Below are 23,932 nucleotides of genomic sequence, written 5' to 3' on the forward strand. Positions count from 1 at the left end.
TATCATAAACATGTCAGACTTCATTAAGAGACACAAATAATATCAAAAGATTTAGGTTTACATTTTTATTCAAATCACAAAGTATTTAAATTCTAATACACTGATTAAGTCACACACAGCTACTCAGGTGGTCCAACTGAAATAATTGAGAAAACAGGAGGTGTGTGTGTGTGTGTGTGTGTGTGTGTGTGTGTGTGTGTGTGTGTGTGTGTGTGTGTGTGTGTGTGTGTCACAGAAAGCGAGGGTTTTCATCGCTGTAATCGTAGGGGTCTCCTTGGAAGGGCAGGTGGGGGGGGGTGTTGTAGACGCCCATAAGGAAGATGATGACGGTGCCCATGGTCATCACCGGGGTAACCAGGAAGAGGCACAGACGGTCCACCGTTCGGGCGATACCGCTCCAGTTATCCTTCTCCTGAGGGGAGGAGGGGGAGAGTCAGGGGGTGAGTTCATATACAAGTGGAGAGAGAGGGCATCAGGTGCTGGTTCTACATACAAGTATAGAGAGATGGGAGGCAAGATGAAGAGAAAAATCACACCTCTCAATATATACATGGGAGAGGTGGGTGAACAAGAGAGGAGGGAGAGTGACGGATAGAGAGAGGGGGAGAGACAGGGCTAAAGGCTTTAAGGGACGTGGGGGGAGACAGAGGGAGTGTAAGAGAAGAAAAGGGGGGAGAGTAGGGATGAGAGAGAGAGAGCAAAAGAGGAATGAGGGAGGTTGGAGAGAGAGAAAGAGGTGGAGGGAGGGTTGAAGGGAGACCGAGCAAGAAAGAGGGAGGGGGAGAGAGGGACAGAGATTTCTTTGGAAAAGAGGGAGTATGAGAGAGGATGGAGAGAACAGGACAGAAAGAGAGAGGGAAAGGGAGATGGAGTTCCCCCCCCCCGTCTCACCTCGTTGTAGTCGTTCTTGTTCCTCATGTGTTTGATGATGTAGTTCGCTCCGTCCACTGCCGGCTTGATCTCCGCATACAGCTGATCCGTCACACTGTCATCAGCCTGTGGCTTCACAACTACACACACACACACACACACACCCCCCTTTGGTTAACCATGGGGTGAATTTAGAGAGTACATTTGGGTAGAACTGGCCTGAATTTGGTTGAAAGGTTTTATAAACTGAATAAAATGAGAAAAATATTCCACCGTTGAAAATCACTGACAGTCCTGCAGGTACCTGATGAGTGTGCGGCTCGTGTCATCAGTCCGTGCCGCACCGACTGTTTCTCGAACATCAGCTCGCTGCGAGACTTCACACTGTAGTACTCCTCCGCCGAGGCGATGTAGCCCACAGAGCTGGTTCGCCGCGGCAACGCTCCATCCCAGTATGGCTCCGCCTCCGTCGGGTGGGACATGCGAAGGATGCGAGGCAGCCGCTCGAGGAAAAACTACACGAAAAGAGATCCAGGGTGATGCTGAACAATATGGCAGTACTGCAACACTACTATAGTCCACACAATTCAGTGTGCGTGTGTTTGCGTGTGCGTGTGTGTGTGTTACCTTCTTGGTCCAATCAGACATGACATGTGTGCTCGGGGTCCTGAAGTGCAGGTTGAGGACGACCACGCAGTTCAACACCACCACCGTCACCAACACCATGATGAACATCAAATATCTGACACACACAGATAAACAAGTATGAGGATTATCGTGAAGCATGAGAGGGGATCATCGAGGGAGAAAATGAACGTGGATCTATTCTGAGGCAAGACAATGCTTAGAAAAAAGCTTGAATATTCTCTGTAATAAAGAAAACCTCATTTCTGAAATTAAAATCACAAATATATGTTTGGTGCAGGAACTACATGGCCTCAATTAGCATCATGTACAAGTAATGACTTGTTTCTGTTAATGGACTATTCTCTAGGTGTTGAAATTGAATGAAAATGAAATAAAGGTCATTTTGAAAAAGAGGAAAACAAAGATGTGGGTTGCTTACTTGACGATAAGCGGAACAGACATAGAAGTCTCTGGCAGCCTCTGAGAGATCAGCAGCAGGAAGACAGACTGAGCCAGCAGCACGGAGATGGACAAGGTCATCTTCTCACCACCTACACACACACAGCATTTAAAGGCAGTGAATATGCACTGGTTTCTGTAAGCAGTTTTAACCCAACAGAAGGCTTGAGTGCTTTAGACGTATGTTAATATCACTGACTGTCAGCCGGCAGGTAGTAGACGAGGGATGCGAGGAAGGAGATGAGCACGCAGGGGATGATGATGTTGACGATGTAGAATAGCGGTTTGCGTTTGATGATCAGGTAGAAGGTGATGTCCTGGTGCTTGTTGCTCTCCATGGGGATGTGTTTGTACGTGTTTTTCTTGGCCGGACGGTGAGTAATCTCCCACTCGCCGTTCTCTGTCCAAAAAAGCCAGGAAGATGCAGAAAGGATGTGAAGCAGACATTGGATAAGGTTTACATGAGAAAGATTGTAGGTAACAGTAGATACCAAGAATATAAGAAATGCTTACACATAATAATACAACTATACATTTAAATAGTATTTACATTTCAATCAATCAATAAAAGAAAAAGGATGTTGTGCTTTTTCCATTTTTCAATTTCTTTGGGATATTTAAACGAGCTGAAAACAACTAATAATGATGTTCATTAAATTATGAGAGACATTTGAGGACACTTACCCGTAAAGCTGGCAGGGTCTATGATGATCCACTCCACCGTCCATGAAGATTCTTCGTCCGCTTCTTCCTTAAGAAGCATCTTGATCTCTTTGGCATTGTAGGTCAGAGAGCTGCAAAGCAACATGGGTAATGACACTGTTAGATCATATTCGATGAGCAATAGATACCACAAAGTATTTTTGATGCACAAACGTCAGGTCAACATGTAAATATTTGTGATTTATGGTTTGAATATATTTGTTGAAAGCTCCTCAGCATCTTCTTGGCGCACGATTCTGATTTGAGGTTTAGAGGCTGAGCTTTGTGACATTGTTTGGTAAATGTTTGCTCCTTTAGAACCCAACAGTGAGATCTAAAATCCTGATTTTCACTTATTTAGTAAGCTCACACCTTATTGTGTAGTCTAGGTAACATTCTGAAAATCACATCATTTCCAAATGTATCTGGAAAACTATAATACAAAGAACACTTGGGTGGAAATCTTACTATATTTAGATTAAACTTGCAAAAGCGTCATTTAGGCAAGTTTATGCATGCCTTGAATATATACCAGTGGTTTAAGCGTCTTACACAAATTTGAGCGTGCAGTTCTGCCAGTCGAAGGGGAAGTAGTTGACGTTGATGGAGCAGGAGGAGCGGAAGATGGCCGGCGGTAACCAGTAGCAGAGACCAGTGGGATCCACCAGGACGTTACTGTAGTACGCCACCTCGAACTGGGCATCGTTACTGGAGGAGAATGGAAAAATGAGAACACATAGAGGTTGACTGAATGTACTGTACGGAAAATGAACAATAGCGACTAATTTGGTATGATTGAAAGTAGCTCTTAAATGGACCTAGAGTTGAGATGGTATGGTCTCCTTAAAGCTCTGTAAAAACTATTGCATGTGGGCTTCTGTTTAGACTTTTCCATCGCTAATTAATTACCTTCTAATCTCACTGAATATGTTCATTTTTAATTCGTGGAAATGTGTTATTTTCCCTCTCTTATACTACAAAACAAAAGGAAAACATCTCACTTGTTTTCCAGCACGATCTCCGGCAGCCACACCATGCTGGTCGGCAGACGCAGCATATCGATGCCGTCAAACTCCGTCACATTCCATGACAGGCGGTAGTCTGTCCACGTCTGTCAGCACACACACATCCATAGTAATTAGACCAAAAAACAACTGATAAAGTATAGACACAGATGCAGGGACTGGAACATAAAGGGACAGAATAAAATGTCCTTACATGATCTATCCATACGTTTGACAGCAGAGTCTCGTCCACCTCTTTCTACAAATCAAAAATCAAAAATGTTAGAACAGGACAAACCTTCCTCCTCACAAATGTTCCAAACTTGTACTCTACTAAAGATAAACTGGAGTATTTTTTGTCAATCAGGCTACATCATAACTATATTTGATAGTATTTTATAAACTGCATTTTCTTTCTAAAGCCTGAATCACGTTTTGGAATGTGTGCAGAAATGTGTGCAATCCCCGACTCCAGTTTTGTCTTTAAGTGAATTCTTTTATAAAAGCGATCCACGGTGTGCACCAGAGAGATGAGGTTGGAGAGTGTGAGCGCGAGGTAAACATCGACGGCGTCCTGCTGCCTCTCTACGGGTCGCAGCTCTTTGTTGTATCCTCGCTCTTTAATCAGGTAGTTGATCAGACGCTCCTCCTCGTTCCTGCACCAGCACTCTGACACACACACACAAAAGTTTCACACTTTATAAGTTGCATTTTGTTTTTTTTATACTGTGGGCTAGTTTGATCTACAGGTAGTTTCATTTTGCTTTTATTGCACATTTTTTTCAAATGGTTTTTAAACCTTTTGCAGGCCTATTTTACAAATAATTTTCACATATTTTAAGGATTTATAGTCATTTTTCAGGTAGTTTTCAGACGTTATTTAATTCTCTGACATTTTTCAGTGACTTTTAAATAATTATTCAGACATTTTCAGACTTTATTTACTTCTTAATGAATGAAATGCTGAATATTTGCTTCTTTCTAAACTGTTTGCTAGTTTAATCTGCAGTTACGCATCAAATAAGATGCACATATGTTCGTGGCTTCGTGCGATGGGACACACATATCTTTAAGCTATATTTAGCGTAAGAAGGAGGAGACAGAGGGGCAGAAGTATAAAGCTCTGTAAATTGGAAATCTTCATGAGGAAACATACTAAGTTACATTCCACCTCGAGAAAACAAACAGGGTCGGAGAGTGTGTGAATACTTTCATGCCGGTCATATTTCATGATGGCAGCTGCTCTGTGTTCCGTATACTACACTGCTGCTGTAACACCACCTGCCCTGTACTCAGTGCGAGTAACCGGCAGACATTTCCCCTCTTTACACGGCCATGTTGGTTTTTATTCTAACATATACATTGAATGAGTCTGGGTCATCCATGGATCTGATAACATGAAGGTTCATCACAGGTACAATTAAAAAAAAGACTATGTTTGTATCAAGTCTTGGTTTTTTCTGTCTAATAATCGTAGTTTTCATTTAATCGGATTATCAATAAATCTATACAATGTCAGACATTTTCAATGTTCCTGAAACCTAAATTAAATCAAACTCATTAGAGATTAAAGTTGTATATATTTACAAGACAAACTCACACATAAAAAAAAGAAAACAATCATAATGAAGAAAGAAAGGAAACACTCTCAATATCCAGGATTTAAGGGATTTTAGTGACATTTTGACTTCAATATTGAAATGGTAAGTTTTTTTAAAACACTTACAAATTTACAAGAAAAAACTTGACTTAGAACACGTTTTATTTATCTATTATAATGGCTTAAGGAAACTATTAATTCACTACATTTGAGACGCTGAAACAACTGAATCTCTTACATTTTTGACTAAAACCCCTAATCAATTATCAGATGGCGAGTAATTTTGTTGATTGGCTTACTTATTTAATCAACTATCGACTCCTCAAGTGTTTATAAAGTCCTTGAAAAGAGCTGAAATAATCAGAGGAGAATGATTGTGTCAAGCGTTACAATTCCTAATCCAGTGTTTTCTTATCTCGAAAGCAAATAATAAAGGGGAAAATGCAGAAAATTGTGTATCTGCATTTTAAAACATTTCAACTTTTTCTAACCGTCAAGCAAATAATCGCAGAAAACTGTGGTTTAACAGAAATGTAATAAAGAGAAATATTTCGACTAGGTATCTGCTGCTTTAACACTAAGATAGTCAGAAGTTGTCTTCAAAAACACACATCACTGACACTTGAGCTCACTCAAACCCAGGATAAAAGCAGTTTTAATACAAAAATGTGCAGGTGAAATTGAAAACTCACCAGCTGAGAGCAGAACGAGCAGCAACACGGAGCTCAGAGCAGCAGGCTGGAGCTTCATGGCCGACTGCTACAGAGAAGAAGCTGGGGGGGATTTCACCCACAGAAATCCAGCCTGCAGGGTGACGGACAGGCAGCAGCTGCAGAGACACAGAGGGGAGAAAATAGAACACAGAGGGGGGAGAGGGAGACTGAACGGGAAACAGGGGGGAGGTCAGATACAGTAACACAACAAAGAGCTTCTGATACACATGCACGTTCATTTCAAAGATACTTTGTTGAATACTTTTTTAGTTGTATACTTCAAATCAGTCACAGCACACCAGTGTGGTCTTCTTCAAATTGTAACTTTAAACAACCAGTCTTATTACCCTGGGGCAGCTGCCTCATCTATACATCTTTAACTGATGTGTTTTTTTAAATGGGTAAACTGTTCACACACCTACAGCCCATCCAAAGCCCTGGATGTGTAAAACAAATACACTCTCTAAAATGTACTTAACTCAAATGTAAGAGTTCTCTAGTTCAAACTTAATTCACTATTATTTGTCATCCAAGCTGGAAAACTAAAGTGAAAATAACATATGGGATTGAATCGGATATATTGAGGGGGTAGGTCGTCTTTCTAGCACTAACACATATTATAGCTTGAGCTTAGTTATCTTTTAGCAAACTGGAAATCATTTATGTAATTTAACCTACAGTAGATACAAAAAATCCAACAGCGCACTAAAGAAATCCCAAAAGTATGACTTATTAAAAAAGATTTGGCTATAGTAAGCATGTCATCTACAAACATGTATTATATATCAACACACACGCACACACACACACACATTGTAACTGGGATAGGAGGCCAACATGAATACAGATCCATCATTTATTTACCAGGCATTAAAAACAGATACAATATACAGATTTAATATCACTTAGTTTAGTTTCATTTCATTAGGTATGATCATTTCTGCATACAAGTTAAAAAATGAAGATATAATCCATAAGGTTTAAAAACAAATTCTCTCATGTTCCTCTGTCACTCATCTGCTTGCGGTTTTTCGTCACAGCGACAGGTTGACGTCGTTCTTCTGCTTGCCGCTGCTCAGGCTGTGGATCATGGCGATCATGGAGGAGTGCTTGCTCAGCTCGTCCTCCCGCTGCTTCAGCTTCGTCTCCAGAACGCTCTTCTGCATCTCCAGAGACGATGCCTGCAAGAAGGGGAGCGTTCAGAGAGGAGGAGCGATACATCTCTACAGCCGTGTGTGTACAGAGACGTGATTCATCTCAATATAGACTTTTTATTTGTGTTCTACTGATTGATAAGTCTGAAAACGTCCCACATGGTCCAGAAAATAATGATTGATTGAATTTCTAAAATACAGGCCTCAAAGCAGATGCTTCTAAGCTTTAACCTAACATATTTATCAAAATCACCTTGATGCTGGCGTCCTTCCTGGCCTGCTCCGTCTTGTTCAGCTCCTTCCTCAAAACATCCACCGTCTCCTCCAGATCTCTCTGCTCGTGATCCTTCTCCTTCAGCTTCTCCTCCTCGGCCCGCAGTTCACCTCGCAGACCTGACAGGAACGAACATTCAGTGAAGCATTAGAGATGAATGCTGGGAATTTTACCCTAAAATCTGCTCCCGATTCGTAGGAACAACACCTGGAGGAGGCGCTTTTTTAGTATGTGCGTGCTTTTCTATTTGCACTGTACTGAAACTCAGTTGATTTCTGCAAACATCATGAACAAAAATCCTCACAGTAAAAGATAATGTCTAAACCTCAAAGTTGAAATACATGTTATTTTCAAGCAAACGACACTAGATGAATCCCAGATCGGCACATGCAGTGTTTACACGCTGTCGGATGTTGAGGTTAGACTCACCTGTGATGTCGCTGTTCTTCTGCTGCAGATCTGCACGGAGAGATCTGATCTCCTGCTCTCTCTCCTCCAACACTGACGCCATCCTGAGAGACACACGCACATTTTAGAGAGGGCGCTCATACCTGAACCTATGAACACAAGGTAACTTCAACGAGTCGTTGTGAGAGGAAAACAAGATGCAGATGTGTGTTTTACTTTTCGTGCTGCAGTGTCAGAGCTTCCTGGTTCTTCCTCAGAGTGTCGCTCTGTTTGGTGAGCGAGATGTGAGCGGCCTGCAGCTCCTTCAGAAGACGCTCGCTCTCGTTAAACCTGCACAGATCCACCTGTTAGGTACTTATAAAGACACTGAACATTCCAGAAAAACAAATGAGGCTGGAACAGGGTTTCAGTGTAAACTAAATTCAATGTAATGTTATAAAAACGTTATGAATACAATACAATAATGATGAGGACTCCAAATAGTGAATAATTGATACTTATTGTCAGTGCTTCCCAAGTGCATAGTACAGGAATATCTAGAAATATAATTAATCTCAACCCTGATAAGTGGCTGAAAATTGATTGATGGATTTCACAAATGTATACGAAAGTAATGAATCAAATTGAAAAACTTTAAAACTACATATGGTTTAATTCCAAGGCTCACAATTATTTATTAAGAGTATGAGTTTATTGATATCTGTATCAGATGTATTTGGCAGTACTTCCCAAATCAAAGTAAATCATCAATTTAAGCTTCAAGAAGTTACAAGAAAGGGTCTTGAATAACTTTTCAAGACCTGCAGATCTTCTGAATCTATATGAATCTGTTGTGTTTGCCCTGCCTCGTACCTGTTGAGCAGAGCGTTGTAGGCTCCTTTGAGGCTCTGGTGCTCCTCTGAGTCCTTCTGCAGCCGGGCGTTGTGCTGCAGCAGCTCCTCCATGTCGGCCTTGCAGCGCTCCACCTCCAGCACCTGTCCGCTCAGCTCCGACTGCAGATCCTCCCGACGGCGCTCCGCCTCCTTCAGCAGGCAGCCCAGCTTACAGGCCTGCACACACACACACACACACACACACAGGGGACCAAATCAATGCAGGTTTGTTTATCATTTGTGTGTGTGTGTGTGTGTGTGTGTGTGTGTGTGTGTGTGTGTGTGTGTGTGTGTGTGTGTTACCTCTGCCTCAGCCTGAGCTCGTTGGAAGCGATACTGAGCGATGAGACGGTCGGCCTGAGACAGGGCGAGAGCCTTCGCCTCCAACAAGTCCTGCAGACGACTCTCCTTAGACTGACACAGAGAGATAGAACTGTTGGAAAAACTGAGCCAAACAATAAATGTTAATATAAATATATAATATATAAACATACTGACCGCGAACGCTGAGAGCTTCTGTTCATAAACATCTATGATGTCCGACACATGGGAGTCCTTCACCTGTTCCTGCAGCTGTAAACAACAACAGGACGTCAGTGGTAAAGGCTTTTCTCTCCAGAGGCAATCACTTTGTTTTTGTACTCTACATTTTAACATACATTTTTTTCGACAAAGTTATAGATTGCAACGCCTGAAAACAAAGCTATGCACATTTGTAAAAAATAGGGCTTTGTTTCCTCTCAATCTGAATTATATGATTATATATAATACCTCTAAGCCATTCTGTATCTTGTCAGCCAGACAGTGGACGCTCCTGCTCGATCCACAGGATGAGTCCAGGATGCTGGAGGGCGGGACTTCCTGCACAGCGACACGTTTGACAGACAGCTCAGACTCCCGCTGGCGATAGGCGTTGTTGGCGGCCATACTTTCTCCAAGACTTGACAAATAGGGTTGGATTAGTACAGGTAACTGTAGCATCTACAACAAGATGCTACAACAGGCTGTCTGGTGGAGACAATGGGCCAAACGATAAAGTGGTTCCAAGCTTTTCATTCAAGCTCAGAAACATAACAAAATCTCATTTGAGATAAGAAAGAACAGGGGGAAAGTACTTAATGTACCAATAAGATAAGTTTGTATTTATTATCTACTTATTTGAACCTTTGTTGACCTTTATTATTTCACACAGCAACACTTTACATTCTTAAAATAAACATGTGTTCTTTCCAGCAAGGGACTCACACCAGAGAGGGGAAGTCTGGGAGTGGAGTGGCCTCAAACAGCAGAGAGAGTCCTGTCTGAACTCGCTCTCTGTGGTGGGACGTCAGCGCCAGAGAGAGGGGGGTCACGATCCTCTGGTCCTGGATGATAAACAGAGAGAATGAGAGGGCAAAGATTAAAACACAGAAACCTGCACTTATTCAACCACCGCACGTTACTGCCGCAATGTCCCATTGGACTCAGGGAAACTGAACTTGTGTTTACCTGTAGCATCCGGTAGAAGCTGGTCTCCATGTCCTTCACCTGCTGTCTCAGTTTGTTCATTAGCTCCAGAGTCTTCAGCAGAGCGTCTGCACACACCTGACTGAAACACACAACTTTAACTCTCTCTACCAACACTGCAAAAATGAACCAAGCATTTATATATTTGACTTAAATAGAAGACGCAAAGCAGAAATGTAATAGAAAGAATTAGCATTATTTGAATTATTTATTCATTTAGCATTTTTTTGTTTTCATGAGCAGATGAAGAAAACAAGCTGTGGTTATTATGGTTTTTATTTTAGATCGATTTGAACAGAATCTTTTTGAAAGAGTTTTTCTTAAACCGCTTTCTGTTTTGTGAAGGCAAACTTAGTTCATTTTTACTTTCATCTGTAAGTCCCTCTGTAGGACGAAATAAAGCATTTTTATTGTGATTCACCAATCACCTGAGGTCGTTGTCGGAGCCGGGGGGGTGGCAGTTAAGGGGGCTGTTGCTGTGACAACAGGAGAGGAGGGACTCGACCTGCGTGAGGCAGAGCTGAGCGCTCACCTGTCGGGACACCAGACACCTGGTGGAGTCCTCGGCACACAGGAGTGCAGGAGTTAAGGCTTTAAAAACAAACAACAACACAGAACCACACACAAACACAGAGCAGACCGGCATGTGAAGGATATTGAGCAGCAGGCTGGTGACGTGTGTGATGCGGTGGCACTGTTTTCTGAGGTGAGCGTCCCCCTGTGCAGCTTCGAGGCCCCTCAGGAGCCCCAACAGGACGGGTAGCAACATTTCCACAAAGCTCAGCACACACTCAGACACACTGTCCACTCCCACTGCCTCCTGCACGCAGAGAGAGGAGATAACATGGAGAGGAAGAGAAAAACAATAAATTGAAGCTGTTATTAACAGCCTCATTTTCACATGTATGTCATATTTGTCTTTTTTGTATATGTATGTTTCTTATACTTTCTTTTTCAATTTTATCAATTGTATTTATATATTTTCTGTATTTTTCAAACACTGACTGTATTTCATCACCATATACACAGAGCTTATAAAAGACTAGGCAAAACACGTATTAAGCATGATACACCAAATGCATACATTTAATTGTGCAATGTATTTAATGATCATTTGAGATGTTGCTTGTGCTTTAATCTTTGCTGTAGAAAGGAGTATTATGGCTAGGGGTTTTTTTTTTAATGTTTGATTTCACTGTGCTACTGCTCTAACTATCTTTTTAGATTTTGGTCAAACCACTTCCACATACTCTCTGCATGTCATGTGTCCCTGTAGAGTTGCCCCACCTCGAGCAGCTCGTTCAGCAGCTGCAGGGTCTGCAGTGAGCAGGACTCAGCGCCCACCACAGGCAAGCTCAGCCACTGCACCAGGGCGAGTCCGGTCTCTGTTTTGCGTCCTCCTTCCAGCCCAGCTGCCTGCCTGCGGCCTGCTGCTCTGAGTTTGGGGGCCGTTGGTTTGAAAACCACCTCACACAGCAGAGACCGCAGCTCCGAGACGCTGCACATGGCCAGGAGGAGCTCCAGCACCTGCAGACAAGGCAAACAAAACAAGGTCAAATTAAAACTAAATGTTAGTTTTGCGATAATACTGACAAGTTATAGTTAAATAATGAAGTATTGTACATCATATCATTTTTTATCAGATGCAGAAGACTTTATTTATCCTGGATGAAATGGGGTATTGTGACAGCTGCTGCATTTTAGAATCAACTAAAAGATAAATAAAATATATATCTAAGGATATTTTACTCATTTCAAAGCTAATAGGTTGGGGTTGGCCTACGTTGCTCACTGATTTTATAATCCTTATATATAAATAAAATCCTCCTACTGCCTTTTTAAAAACCTGCAACTATAAGCACAAGAACACGGGCAGCGCAGCTCTTTTTAACTATGCTGCAAAACCTCCAAACTCCCCAAACTTTATTTCCTGTCATTGCTCTACTGGCCTCCAATAGACTCATAATAATTTACTTAATACTCCTTTCAGTTTGTACGGATGCAATCTGCCATTTTGCTATTGTAGCATTTTCATAAAAGAAACATGAAGAGTTGCACATCTTTAGATCAGCTGTTCATATATCATTATATCATCTTTATATAGTTATAGTACTTCTTTTTAAAGCCCTTATTAATTCTGGACAGCATACGCTGCTGTTTTATAATGTTTTTAAATGTGTTTATTTTTTTCATTTCATACACAAACCTTCTATCTCCCTGTATTTCCCCTTATTTCCTGTCACTGCTATACTGGCCTCTATTTTAAGGCTCGCTTTTTTACCACTATAAACACAGTGGGTACTGCTTAGTTTCACATATGATTAGCTGCACCACATAACAGTTAACCATCCAACACAACTGACACATTTTGGACACAGAGGACGCTTAGAGTGTCTATTTGTGCAGTGGTTAAATAAAGATACACAGAATAATGTGTAAATAAAGAAAAAGCACCTTTGCTGCAGAGTCAGGGTCCTTCGATTGCAGCAGTCCTAACACTTGAGACACACATGCTGAGAAGTGTTGGTACCTGCAAATGGAAAAAGTGAGTTTCAGTTCAAAGGCAGGTGGTCAACCAAGGCTTGAAGCAAACACTGTGTGGTGAATTGCTAGACAAAAAAACGGCATGTGGTCGTACCTTGAGAGGTGATCTGTGATCTTTGGGTTCCTCAACAAGTCCACCAAAAGATCCACGGAGTATTTTCTGGTAAGCGTGCCGTCACCGTTGACGATGATGTTGAACACGAGCTGGAAAGTCTGGTGGATGTTTTTTCGCATCAAAGAGCTGCGGGAAACAGAAACAATATTAAGCACTTTCCAGTGATGAATTACCTACAACATGATAGTTGTTATAATAAAGGGTTGCAAAGTGCTGATTGGCCAACGAGATTGAGTGCAAAATGACAAAATATATGTAACTGCACATTTGAAATGTGTCATTTCCACAATGAAAGTTCAATTCAGAAACAAAAACACTGCCATATATCACTTATTGTAATTTGCTAATGTTATTACTTGCTGCTACTTCAATACTCTAAAATGTTTACAATGCTGCCATATGTGGATTATAATTTAATGAATGTTTACTTACCTCTTTATTTATGTTGTTTTTCTATTATATATGTGCACTCATTTTATACTGCCTTTTATCTGCACTGTCCCTTTTGCTGTAACAATGCACATTTCCCCACGTAGGAAGCATGAAGTATTTCTGATTACCAAGATTTTGCTTCATTTGAGTGAAAGGATACGATACATTTGAAAATATAAATGTGTCTTTCAAATGGGAGCTTTCAGTATTGAGTGTTTCCCGCCTACCTTCTCTCCAACCTTCTCATTCAGAGTGAGGCTGGCCAGGATGGACAGCGTGAAGACCACCACCGTCAGACTGTTGTGAGCCAGGAAGTTGATCAGAGTGCGGTAGAATGGCTTCACGTTGTCCTGCAAGAATACACACAAACACATATTTACAAGATATCTAGAAGTAGCCACAAACGGACCATCTTTATGTTGTGTGAATGCATGTTGAAATAGGTAAAGGCTAGGTAAGGGTTGGGGTTTAGAAATTAGAAGACAAAAAATAACGCGTATTAGAAATATCTTTCACTCTTTTTTAATGATTTATCTCTGTATCTAAATAACATCTAAAGAAGTTATTTGCATTGACATTTTGCAAACGTGTTTTAACAATGAATGTGAAATAAGTTGAGGAAAGAAGAAAGATAACTTAAGAAAAATAAAAAGCCTGTGAATGTTTTCCATTCAAAGGTCGAAAAAATGACAGAATGAAATGTTGCAAAAAACGACTTCCTTGAACCAATAATAAAACGGTTCCTTTTTTTCAATTGTCTAATCAGTTAATCAAGTCATTGTTCCTCTATTCCACATATCCACTCTGTCTGTTCAACCCTATCTCAGGAGGCATTACAAACATTTAACATCTTTAACCAGACTTCCTGTTTATTTCCTGTGTAGTCACTCACCAGAGACTTGATGTGGCTCTGCACCGAGTGGTTATCTCGACAAAGGTTAGCCATCAGGCCGAGACATGGCATGATGATGTCGTCATTGTGAGACTGGCTATGGGAACCAAAGCAAAACGGCAATTGAAAGATCAAAAATCCATCAATTAATCATATCTGGAGATGTGGTTCTTACATGTTGGTCATTAAAAAGGCGATGAGCTCATGAATGTAGTTTGTCGACTGGAAGATGCGAGTGTTGTAGGTCAGTTTCTGCAGCACCTGCAAACACTGAAGGACACAAAAGACAACATTACACTAAAGGATCTATCACTGAATTGATCATGAATAACAGAGGTTTTTTTCCTGGCTCAAAATTATTCAAAGATTGTATCCCAACATTGACAAGCTGTAAATCTATTTACTTTATTTTAAAAAAAAAGGCATATAAATATGTGCCTTAACATCCGTCTACCCTGCCTTACTCTTACTCTGCCTTTACCAAATATTGTGCTTTGTGGGATTTGGACATTGCAATAACCCATATTGCGATTTTGATACAATTTCGATTCAGTTCACCAAAAATATTAGTAAAATACCCAAAAGGATCTTTTATAAAACGTAGTAAAACAATATATGCTGTATACTGAAAATATGTTGTACACAGAAGAGAAAGCAGCTATGTGTGGATCCACAAGGGAAACATTAGACCAGCGGTTCCCAACCTTTTTCGACCCAGGACCCACTTAAGAATAAAACAAATTCCACAGACCACATTCAATCAGAAACAATTGGGAGGCTAAATAAAGTTCTCAAAGTGCTTTTTTTTCATTTAGAAAAGGAGCTGGCCATCAGTAACAGAGACCAGAAACTAAAAAAGGAGGGGCTGTCTAATAACAATTTCATTCAGAAATTGAGAAATGCATTCTTATACATAACAATTGCACATATGTTACACGCATCTGATGTATTGAGGTAAATCACATCCAAACATCAAAACAAGTGCATTAAATGAATAGCCTACAAACACATAACATATGTACAGATGCTGTAAATGCAGCATGTAGGCTCAGCCAGGAGCAAGAGATCTCTTGGCGTCGGGCTCCCTGATCGGCCTGTCGGGTGTTCTTCTCCCCATAATGACCGCCTTGCTGCACATTATCCCTTACTTATACACTTGGATAGTTTTAGCTGTGGATGTTTTTGTTTTTTTTACCAAAACCAACCAATCAGTTGCATTATCAATGTGGTCCCCTTGGGAAAGTTCCTACCATCAACTTTCAATTTAAATTTTGAAAAAAAAGATTACGTTTAAAATTAAAATTAAAATAAATAAAACATAAATTATAATGTTTTGCTAATTATTTGGCGGCCCGCTTGCAATGCCTTCACGTCCCCCTAGGGGGCCGCAGACCACAGGTTGCCAGGCCCGGCGCCATGGGGAGGGCCAGGCCCCCCCATTTAACATTTCTGCCCTCCCCCAAAATAATAATTTTAAAAATATATATGTTTTCAGAAACGGCTAAGACATGCCGCATCAAAAGAACACATCTCCTGTGAGAGTTTGTGGAAAGAGAGACAGATGAGCGAGGAAACAAGTAAGGAAATAAGTACCTTAGTGCACACAGATCAGCTGGCTCAGAACCGCTATTACGTGACAGCTGTCGTTGATATGATATCACTTTTAGCTGTCAACCAACTCCCTCTCAGATCATGTTTGTATTGTGAAATTGTGCCTTGCTCATGAGTGCTGTGTTACTGTGTCTGTGCCGCCGTTGCAATAATGGTTTCGTGGGTTTTATTCATGTGTATTTGCGATAGGTGTGCGTCTTTACGCAATGCTGTTGGCCATGCTATTTGATGTTATCTATATTGTGCCGCGGCACTTTAAGGTTTTTTGTGCCCTCCCATGAAAATCACATGCTCTCTCTGTAGATTTGTTCTGGCGCCAGGCCTGCAGGTTCCGAACCGCTGCATTAGACCAAATGCAGTGATGTTCTTACCTGCAGTACCAGAGGCTCCCCAGGTGTGGCGTTGTGGCAGTGGATGATAGACGCCAGTGTGCTGGTGAGGCTGTAGCTGCTGTGAAGAATCTCCCGACTGTCATCATCGCAAGCTGGAGCAGAGAGCAGCAGGTAGGAAGGACAAAGATTTTGGTTACGAAAGAGCTGGCTGTTCAGTTTCTTGCCTCATGAATCAAACTTATTATAACCACTTTCTCCTTTTTCATTATGCATTTCATTGCATCTTGTGTTATTAGTTTTTGTATTTGTGATTTGATTGTGTGTTTGTATTTATTCTCTTCAAATTCCATTTTATCTTTCTGTTCCTCGCTGAACTGCTAACGTTATAAAAATCCCAGACCTCAAATCGAATTGAATATGCATCGCTTTTACAAGACAACAAATGTAATGTTTTATTAGTAACATGCACAATTAAACCAGCAGCAGAGAGATGTGTTAGATCCTATTTGCATCTGTATGACACCTATCGTCTGTTTCACAAAGATTTTACAAAAGTGGGTGAAATGCTAGCAAAATCGTTTCTCTGATGCCACCAGGAAACACTGACTTAGCTCACTGCACATGTGGATGTTAATACATGTGTACCTAGTTGTGCCAGCAGGGAGATGATTGAGCTCGTCATGTTGGGGCTGGTGTTTGGGTTTCCAGCCAGCTCCACCAGCCCGCTCACACACTCCCGGGGCAGAGCCTGACCCGAGGACAGCAGCTGGTCACACTTGAGGCCTGATACCTCCTGCACACAACCACAAACACAACATGCACTCATAGGTAAATGTACCTGAAAGTTGTTATGTACACATGTAACACATGTCAGCCCACATTCAGTAAAGACACAGCATCTCTATCAATTGTTTTGTTTGTAATCACAAGGGCAAGGCTACAACAGATTGTAATGTTACGCATTAAGATGATTTATGCTCTTTGGTGAATCCAGTTCTCTTGTAATTGTACTCAAAACCATTTCCACAATCCCATTATTTTTACTTTCATTTATATATTTTATATATATACAATTTATGTTATATACAATCTATAGATCTGTAGTTGCAAGATTTGAATTGTGTATTATTTATGAGATGTGTCTTTTCTACTCTGTGCTGTCTATGTTTTTTATGTCTTTACTTTATCCGCCTTTTAAATATGTGTAATGCCTGAACAGACTGCTGCTTTAACACAAGAATTTGGGATCAATAAAGTACCTATCCTTTAGTATCCAAGACTGGGTTAAAAAACCACAAAAATAGGCTTTTCTAACACAAAATAAACATATCTCCCAGCCCTATCGTTGTGTCCATATTATATCTAAAAGCCACCTTGCTCCCTTGGTATTTGTATGGTGTATTACATCTGCCATAACGAGGAATTAAATCAGATCATTTAAGTTGATTCAGGCTCACCTCCACTTGTTTATGTAGCTGAGCTGCATTTTGAGCAGTCCTTCCGACTCTGTACTGCTGGATCGCTAGCAACAGAGACTTCAAACACGTCGACATGTCCATCCTGTTGAGCAAAAGTATTGTCTATAGGGTTATAACAGTGACACAAGCTCGCTTTCAAAGAGACGTTTTAAACCTCCATCTTGAACATTCAAGATGCTAACACTAACGTTAGCTAACAAGCCCACCTAAGATCTTTATAACAATAGCATTCCAAACGGGCCAAACATTTTCTGACCGCTGGATATATATTTTGAACTATAACATTAGTTATGATTGTGCTTATTTGTGTATATCAGACTACCTGTGGTGCTTCTCCTTCCCAAAGAAACATCAACAACTACCGGCAACACAAAACAGCTACTTCCTCCCGCTCTGCGCTTCGAACGAGAAAGGAAGGGACCAAGTCAAAAAAGAGGGGGAGGGGGGTCCAGGTTAGCTCGACATTAAAAAAGCTTGTATGATGTGTGGATGATACAAATAAATAAATTGTATTATTTGAATACCGTTCTCCTAAATATTAAAACATCTGAAAGTTATATGTATGTGTATTTTTTTTGTTATTTAATACATTTAGTTTACTAAATATAAATTCCCCCCTTTAGTATGTATCGGGCGGGTACAGGCGAGAAAAATAAATACATGAACAAAATATAACACAATTACCGCCAGTTTACTTGTTTAGATAACATGATTATGTCAAGCAAGATCAGTCAGAATTCAATATTTTCTTATTTTTTTACCAGATTTCTAAAGTAGTTTGTGTGTGTGTGTGTGTGTGTGTGTGTGTGTGTGTGTGTGTGTGTGTGTGTGTGTATACTTTTAAACAGAGGCAGTAAATCAAGTGGTTCATGCTGAAAGGGTGCCGTTATGGTATGACTCTTAACCATTAATCTCAAATTCTGAAGTTGACATATTTCCCACATAATATGTGAACAGATTGTTTATAAGCAATTGGCTTACAATATCTGCCTGTTATTACCAGTGAGTCCATAAAAAGATCTCATGAGTGATACTTTCTGCTATAGAACAATGATAGATATACAGCTCCACTGGAGCATGATCAGTTTCTGTGCTTTCACTGTTTATATGTCTTTGAGTTCAATTATTTTTTTGTATTTTTTATTTCTTGGATACTATGAACTACTGACAACATTTATCTGTGTTGTAATTTAACAATCAATCTGTGTTCGCTGGCATACATGTAGAGATTGAGATTAAAGACAAATTTGGAGTGGTCTCTTATTTTTTTATTCCAGAGCTGTATTTGAGTGTTGACGCTGTTCATGTCTGTGTGGGGAAACTGTGGTTATACCATGCATATACTCTAGAAACCCACCACTGAATTTTTTTTTTTTTTTATCTAGTGTCTTTGCAGTTTTTTGTTCTGTCCTTCTTTAGTCTGAAACTGCACATAAACAGAAGAAGGCATCTACTTCAAATATGCACACATTGCCCAAGATTTCAAAAATGATCTGCTAAAATGATGCTCTTAATAGAGTAAAGTAATGCCTCAAATAAAAAATATCTTTAACATTTATTGTGAGTTGACATTGGTGGTGTGAAAGCAACGGGGTGAAGTAGCTACTCTTCTTTTCCAACAAACAACGCAGAAGTGGTTCGGTTGAATCTTATCTCTATACTGTGCTGGAAAAATCTAACTAAAGCTTCAGATTATTAACATAACTTTCTGCGAAGTGAGGAAATTATGTACAGTCTCTGAGTTTCAGGTATCTTGTGTCTGCAAGAGGGACTTTTTTTTACTGTTCACATGAAACTCAAAAGATTATACGGGTACAAAAGATAGTGGTTCAAGAAAATGTAACAGATTAGTATTTACAAAGCAGAAATGTATAACAAATACCAGCCCCCCTTTCAATCAACATGGAATGGAAATAAATGCTGAAATGTTCAGTACTGTATAAAATGACAGAAATAAAAGCCAAGACAATAAGGGATACTGCAGTGTAACTAAAAACAAACACTGTTTTAGCAGCCAAAACAGACACAATATTCTCCTGTTATACATTTCACCTAGCTTGAACTAGATATTTCAAGTTCACAAAAATTATGCTGACTGAGATAACGGACATGTTTCCATATGCGTCATGGTGTATCAGATGCAAATGTTGATAAGAGACTCGCTATGACAATTCAGATTACTTTCACATGAAATGTAAGTTTACTACGTCTAAGTCTCTGCAGATGAACAGTCACATATGTACAGCAGGAACAGATAAACTAAATACACGCTGTATATTAAATATACTTTAAATCACTTGTTATTTTTGTAATATAACACCTTTAGTACTGAAGCACTTTTTAAACAAACTACCAGAACCCTGCAGCTCTGCTGAAACTCTTACTATTTTCAAATCCAGGCTGAAAACATTTCTGCTGCACTATTTCTTAACGCTGTTAATGTCTTTTATTTTTGTAAAGCACTTTCAATTGCCTTGTGTTGAAAGCTGCTATATACATAAACGTGCCTTGCCTTGCTTACTCAACCTTTTGACCTTTTAGAGATTTATAGTATGTTATGTTATTGAAAATGAGCTCCATCATAACCAGCTGCATCATTTACATGATAAAGACAGTATTCCATCAATAACTATAATTGCGCTAAAGTAAATATTAATTTGTTCTGAAAGGGGTTATAAGGTGTGCTTTTCCTTTTGGTCTTAATGCTAATACTTTTGTACTTTAATATAATTATGATTATGACTGCAGTATTTTTACTTTAAGTTCATTTTAACTTTAAGTATTCTCCTTCCAACACTGAAGCCAACCAAGAAAGAGAAAGCTTAACACATGGTGTGCAGCAGAGTGCTGTGTGGAAGCTTTGCATGTTATAAGAATCATTCATTTGTTGCGAGGGGATATTGGGTTTAGTTTTTCAGCAAACTAGCATTTGTTGAATAGCATTGAACTCCAAGTCAAGATTTTTGCAATTCACAAAAACAATTCATCCTTTGGGTGTCATGAGTATCTGAGACAAATTGCATAATAATCCATCCAACAGACATCCCTTTTTCTACAGCATTTGTCCAACTGCATTTCTGAATTTGATCCAGTCTGTGAACTTTTGATACAAAATGTCTTTTCCGCTCTCCTCGTGTCTTTGAAGCTAAATGTCAGAGACGTCATTCAGGCAGGACCTCAACATAATCAGAGCAAGGAGCATCTAGAGGAAAATAAAGACAATAACACGTCAAACAATACCACAAATAAAAGAAGATGCTGATGATGTTCAATGGAAATTGTGGTATAAAGGGTTTTTGAAATCTATGCAAAGAATAGTATTAACTGTAAAATTGCAGTGTCATTTCATTAGTCGTATATCTTAAAGCTGCATTTCACCCACTTTAAGGAGCTCTTGCATTGATTATTATACACATGTTGTGTTTTGTGCATTTGCTGATTTACTATTTAGACACAAACGCTTTTTAAGATAGAGCAACGGATAAAACATGTGGCGTACTCTCATAGTCAGGTGAATCCTCAGGTTCATCCATCCTCTGTGGTTGTGGATAATTTGGCTGGAACAACAGGGCTGTCCTTCTTTTGACAGAGTGCCGCAAGTGCATGGCGAGGCCCTGGTTCTTCCTCTTATAGTGCCGGATCAGATCGTCCAAAGTCTTAAAATACATTTCTTCAATACCTCCTGCAGTCTGAAGGAAAAACAACAGCATGCAGTAAATAACAGAAATCAGACTGGCAGTTGAAAATCTTCATCATGGCAGACACCACACTGTATAGGAAGAGGAAATATGAAACGAAGGGGAACAACAATATCAAAACGAAATGTCAGACACCATGTTCCCATCGTTTAGATGTTGTTCCTATATGCCATATATAACAATATCAAATTGCAAAAAAAAATGTACATAAAGCCTCAAATAAAGCAAAGTTCAGACTTTTGAAGAACTAAGGCACCCCAACCTGCAAAATGAATTCAAATCTTAAAATATTCAGTTTAAAATGAGTTGAATAGAGGAAAAAAGAAACTCCTTACATTGACCAGGACATTTTTTTTTTTTGCAGTTTTGCTTGAAAAATGACTGGATGAGTGCTAAATCTAAAAACAACATATAAGAAGGAGGAAAGCGACATCATGAAAGAAGTGAAAAATGACAAATCTGACAGGAGGTGAAAAGGAGTATAAAATAATGACTTGTCAAAAATCACCAAAAACAACAATCGAAAAATGAATGAACTATAATGTAAATCATTTGAAAAAGTAAGACAATCAAAAAGAGCCAGACAAAGCAAATCAATTTGTCAGTTTAAAACACCCCAAAAAAAAAAATGTGTGTGTGGGTGGCCCTTCAGAGATCTGGAAACTATGCTTGGCGATGTGTGTTTGTGTCTAATAAGACGTCAGAGAAACTCCTGTGACACAGGCACGAGTTTCCAGTTAGGGGTCAAAACAGAACATACTGATTCTGTGGTGAATTCATTTATTATTCTAAATTTAGAAATGACACAGAGGAGGTGTTTCTGGTGTCTTTTCTGTCTTTGTACAGCTCAGTGTAGAAAGTGAGACCTTAGTTCAGTTTCATTTTGAATTCATAGTATTTCTGTATGCAGCAGTATCGGCCACTGTGGTCCTTTTCTCAGTGTAATTGTACCACGTACTTTGCATTCAACAACTACACTCTACAGAACCAGTAAAACGTTTGCACACATCTGCTAATTTAATGTTCTTTATTATAATCATATCCTACATCTTGGATTAAAACATCCAAACAAATAAATGACATGTTCGGAATTATGCAGAAAGTGTAAACAAAGTAGGATGTGGATCCTGACTGTAGACCTAATCTTTATATTTACTGTGTGTGTGTGTGTGTGTGTGTGTGTGTGTGTGTGTGTGTGTGTGTGTGTGTGTGTGTGTGTGTGTGTGTGTGTGTGTGTGTGTGTGTGTGTGTGTGTGTGTGTGTGTGTTTACCATGAGAGTATAGTGTCCACTGTGTGTCTTAAGCAGTCTGTAGGTATACACCACCTTCTGTTTGCTGCAAAGATAAATGTTAAATTAATGAAAGTTTGATTCAAGTTGCAAAAAAATCATAAAGGTCATAGCATTGTTACTTTCCTTAGAACTCTTTTACAGCATGTTCACATTTCAATATAAACATGTGCAATTGTTGGTGCATAAAAAAAGATTTGGGGTCTTTTTTGTTGATGCGAAATGGAACATTGCAGCAGAGAGGAAACAACAACCAATCACCATACAACCACACAATTACAGCAATTTCCTTTGCTTAAATGTGTTGAAAATACAGTATATCATGTACAGTATATCATGTACTGCATTTTCAAGTTATGCAGTATGTAATTGTTAACTGCATTCACTTTCTATTCAACATGCAATCGACTTTAGCAAACATGTTCTTTTTTTTTAATCCTTATCTTCTTTAAGTCTCTTCAAAGCTTCTTCAAATTGTATTTGTGCTTTTCAGTTGAATCTTAAAAACCCCTAGTTTAATTTTCGTTCTCTATCTCTGTAGATGTTATGTATCAAACACCAAAAGCAAAATCCTTGAAAGTGGAAATACCGTACAATAAAATACTGAAACGTAGTTAGGTAGAAGTAGACAAGTAACATAAAACTGTAAAGACTGCACAAGTGTTACATTGTTCACATTCTTATAGTATTTTTCTTCCAGATTTCTTGATTCTTTTTTTCATTTAAATGATTTACTGTTACTGTTTATATTATGCACCAACAACCAATGCCAATTCCTTGCATGTGCACATCTACATGACTTAAATCCACTAAATGACTTTCTCCACTGCAGTTTACTCACTAAATACACAGACACATGGCTCCCTGGATGGTCTCGCTGTCTCGGATCAGGTATGCTCCATCCTTGTTCTTATTCCCCAGCAGATCCTCACACTCGGTCTTGGTGATGGCGCCGTGATAACTCACTGGCAGAGCTGCTGCCATGGTGAGGAGAAACTGTCAGACATCCACAAACACGCCTCAGAACAGATTCATTTCCAAAAACAGCCCCTGAGAATTATTATAGGGGCCATAGAGGCAGATCTGCTGAGTTACAGGGGAATGGAAGAGAAAGAGAAAGCTCAACACTTGGAGGTGTGCAGCAGAGTACTGTGTTGAAGCGAAAAGACAGAAGTACTTGAGTGACGGTTTCACAGGAAGTGGGATGTGTATGTGAAAGGCAGTGAGCACACTCGTAAGAGATCAAGCCCACAGTGACTTTATTACCTTCTAATTAAACCAATGCAACTCTTTATATAGTGTAATCTACAAACTTTTATATATTTAATGTTGTTAAATATATGTAGTTAAAT

The 23,932-nt window shown here is 39.6% G+C and overlaps 3 protein-coding genes across 3 annotated transcripts; all 3 read right to left on the reverse strand.

Moving 5' to 3' along the window:
- Positions 1-50: 50 nt before the first annotated feature.
- On the reverse strand, positions 51-6,659 carry chrnd (cholinergic receptor, nicotinic, delta (muscle)). Its single transcript, XM_063874078.1, has 12 exons — positions 5,955-6,659; positions 4,186-4,331; positions 3,877-3,921; positions 3,660-3,769; positions 3,211-3,366; positions 2,641-2,750; positions 2,156-2,356; positions 1,937-2,048; positions 1,498-1,612; positions 1,175-1,385; positions 892-1,010; positions 51-412 (listed from the first exon to the last, which is right to left on the reverse strand). Exons 1-12 carry the CDS (start codon positions 6,010-6,012, stop codon positions 230-232), a joined length of 1,566 nt encoding a protein of 521 aa, XP_063730148.1. The 5' UTR covers positions 6,013-6,659; the 3' UTR covers positions 51-229.
- A 154-nt stretch (positions 6,660-6,813) lies between these two features.
- Positions 6,814-18,010, reverse strand: cip2a (cellular inhibitor of PP2A). Its single transcript, XM_063874077.1, is given in 23 exon segments — positions 6,814-7,156; positions 7,383-7,522; positions 7,833-7,915; positions 8,028-8,141; positions 8,664-8,860; positions 8,987-9,097; positions 9,182-9,256; positions 9,455-9,623; positions 9,929-10,047; positions 10,172-10,271; positions 10,618-10,765; positions 10,847-11,009; positions 11,477-11,716; positions 12,644-12,719; positions 12,828-12,961; positions 12,963-12,974; positions 13,508-13,630; positions 14,173-14,269; positions 14,348-14,442; positions 16,155-16,267; positions 16,761-16,908; positions 17,573-17,675; positions 17,916-18,010. Coding segments are annotated over 22 exon segments (2,706 nt in total). The 5' UTR covers position 17,675; positions 17,916-18,010; the 3' UTR covers positions 6,814-7,009.
- A 1,119-nt stretch (positions 18,011-19,129) lies between these two features.
- si:ch73-264p11.1 (uncharacterized protein LOC100000923 homolog) lies at positions 19,130-23,749 on the reverse strand. Its single transcript, XM_063912843.1, has 4 exons — positions 23,422-23,749; positions 22,563-22,626; positions 21,093-21,282; positions 19,130-20,795 (listed from the first exon to the last, which is right to left on the reverse strand). Exons 1-4 carry the CDS (start codon positions 23,562-23,564, stop codon positions 20,755-20,757), a joined length of 438 nt encoding a protein of 145 aa, XP_063768913.1. The 5' UTR covers positions 23,565-23,749; the 3' UTR covers positions 19,130-20,754.
- Positions 23,750-23,932: the final 183 nt, after the last annotated feature.

The sequence above is a fragment of the Eleginops maclovinus genome, chromosome 21 (genome assembly GCF_036324505.1).
Source record: "Eleginops maclovinus isolate JMC-PN-2008 ecotype Puerto Natales chromosome 21, JC_Emac_rtc_rv5, whole genome shotgun sequence".
NCBI classification, from domain to species: domain Eukaryota; kingdom Metazoa; phylum Chordata; class Actinopteri; order Perciformes; family Eleginopidae; genus Eleginops; species Eleginops maclovinus.

Coding starts and splice junctions, on each gene's coding strand:
- chrnd (XM_063874078.1), bottom strand. CDS start 6,012: ATGAAGCTCCAGCCTGCTGCTCTGAGCTCCGTGTTGCTGCTCGTTCTG. Junction 2,357..2,640: donor AGACCCTGCCAGCTTTACGG/GTAAGTGTCCTC, acceptor TTTTTTGGACAG/AGAACGGCGAGTGGGAGATT. Junction 1,011..1,174: donor ACGAGCCGCACACTCATCAG/GTACCTGCAGGA, acceptor GTGTGTGTGTAG/TTGTGAAGCCACAGGCTGAT.
- si:ch73-264p11.1 (XM_063912843.1), bottom strand. CDS start 23,564: ATGGCAGCAGCTCTGCCAGTGAGTTATCACGGCGCCATCACCAAGACC. Junction 22,627..23,421: donor GCCATGTGTCTGTGTATTTA/GTGAGTAAACTG, acceptor TTATCTTTGCAG/CAAACAGAAGGTGGTGTATA. Junction 20,796..21,092: donor GGATTCACCTGACTATGAGA/GTACGCCACATG, acceptor ATTTTCCTCTAG/ATGCTCCTTGCTCTGATTAT.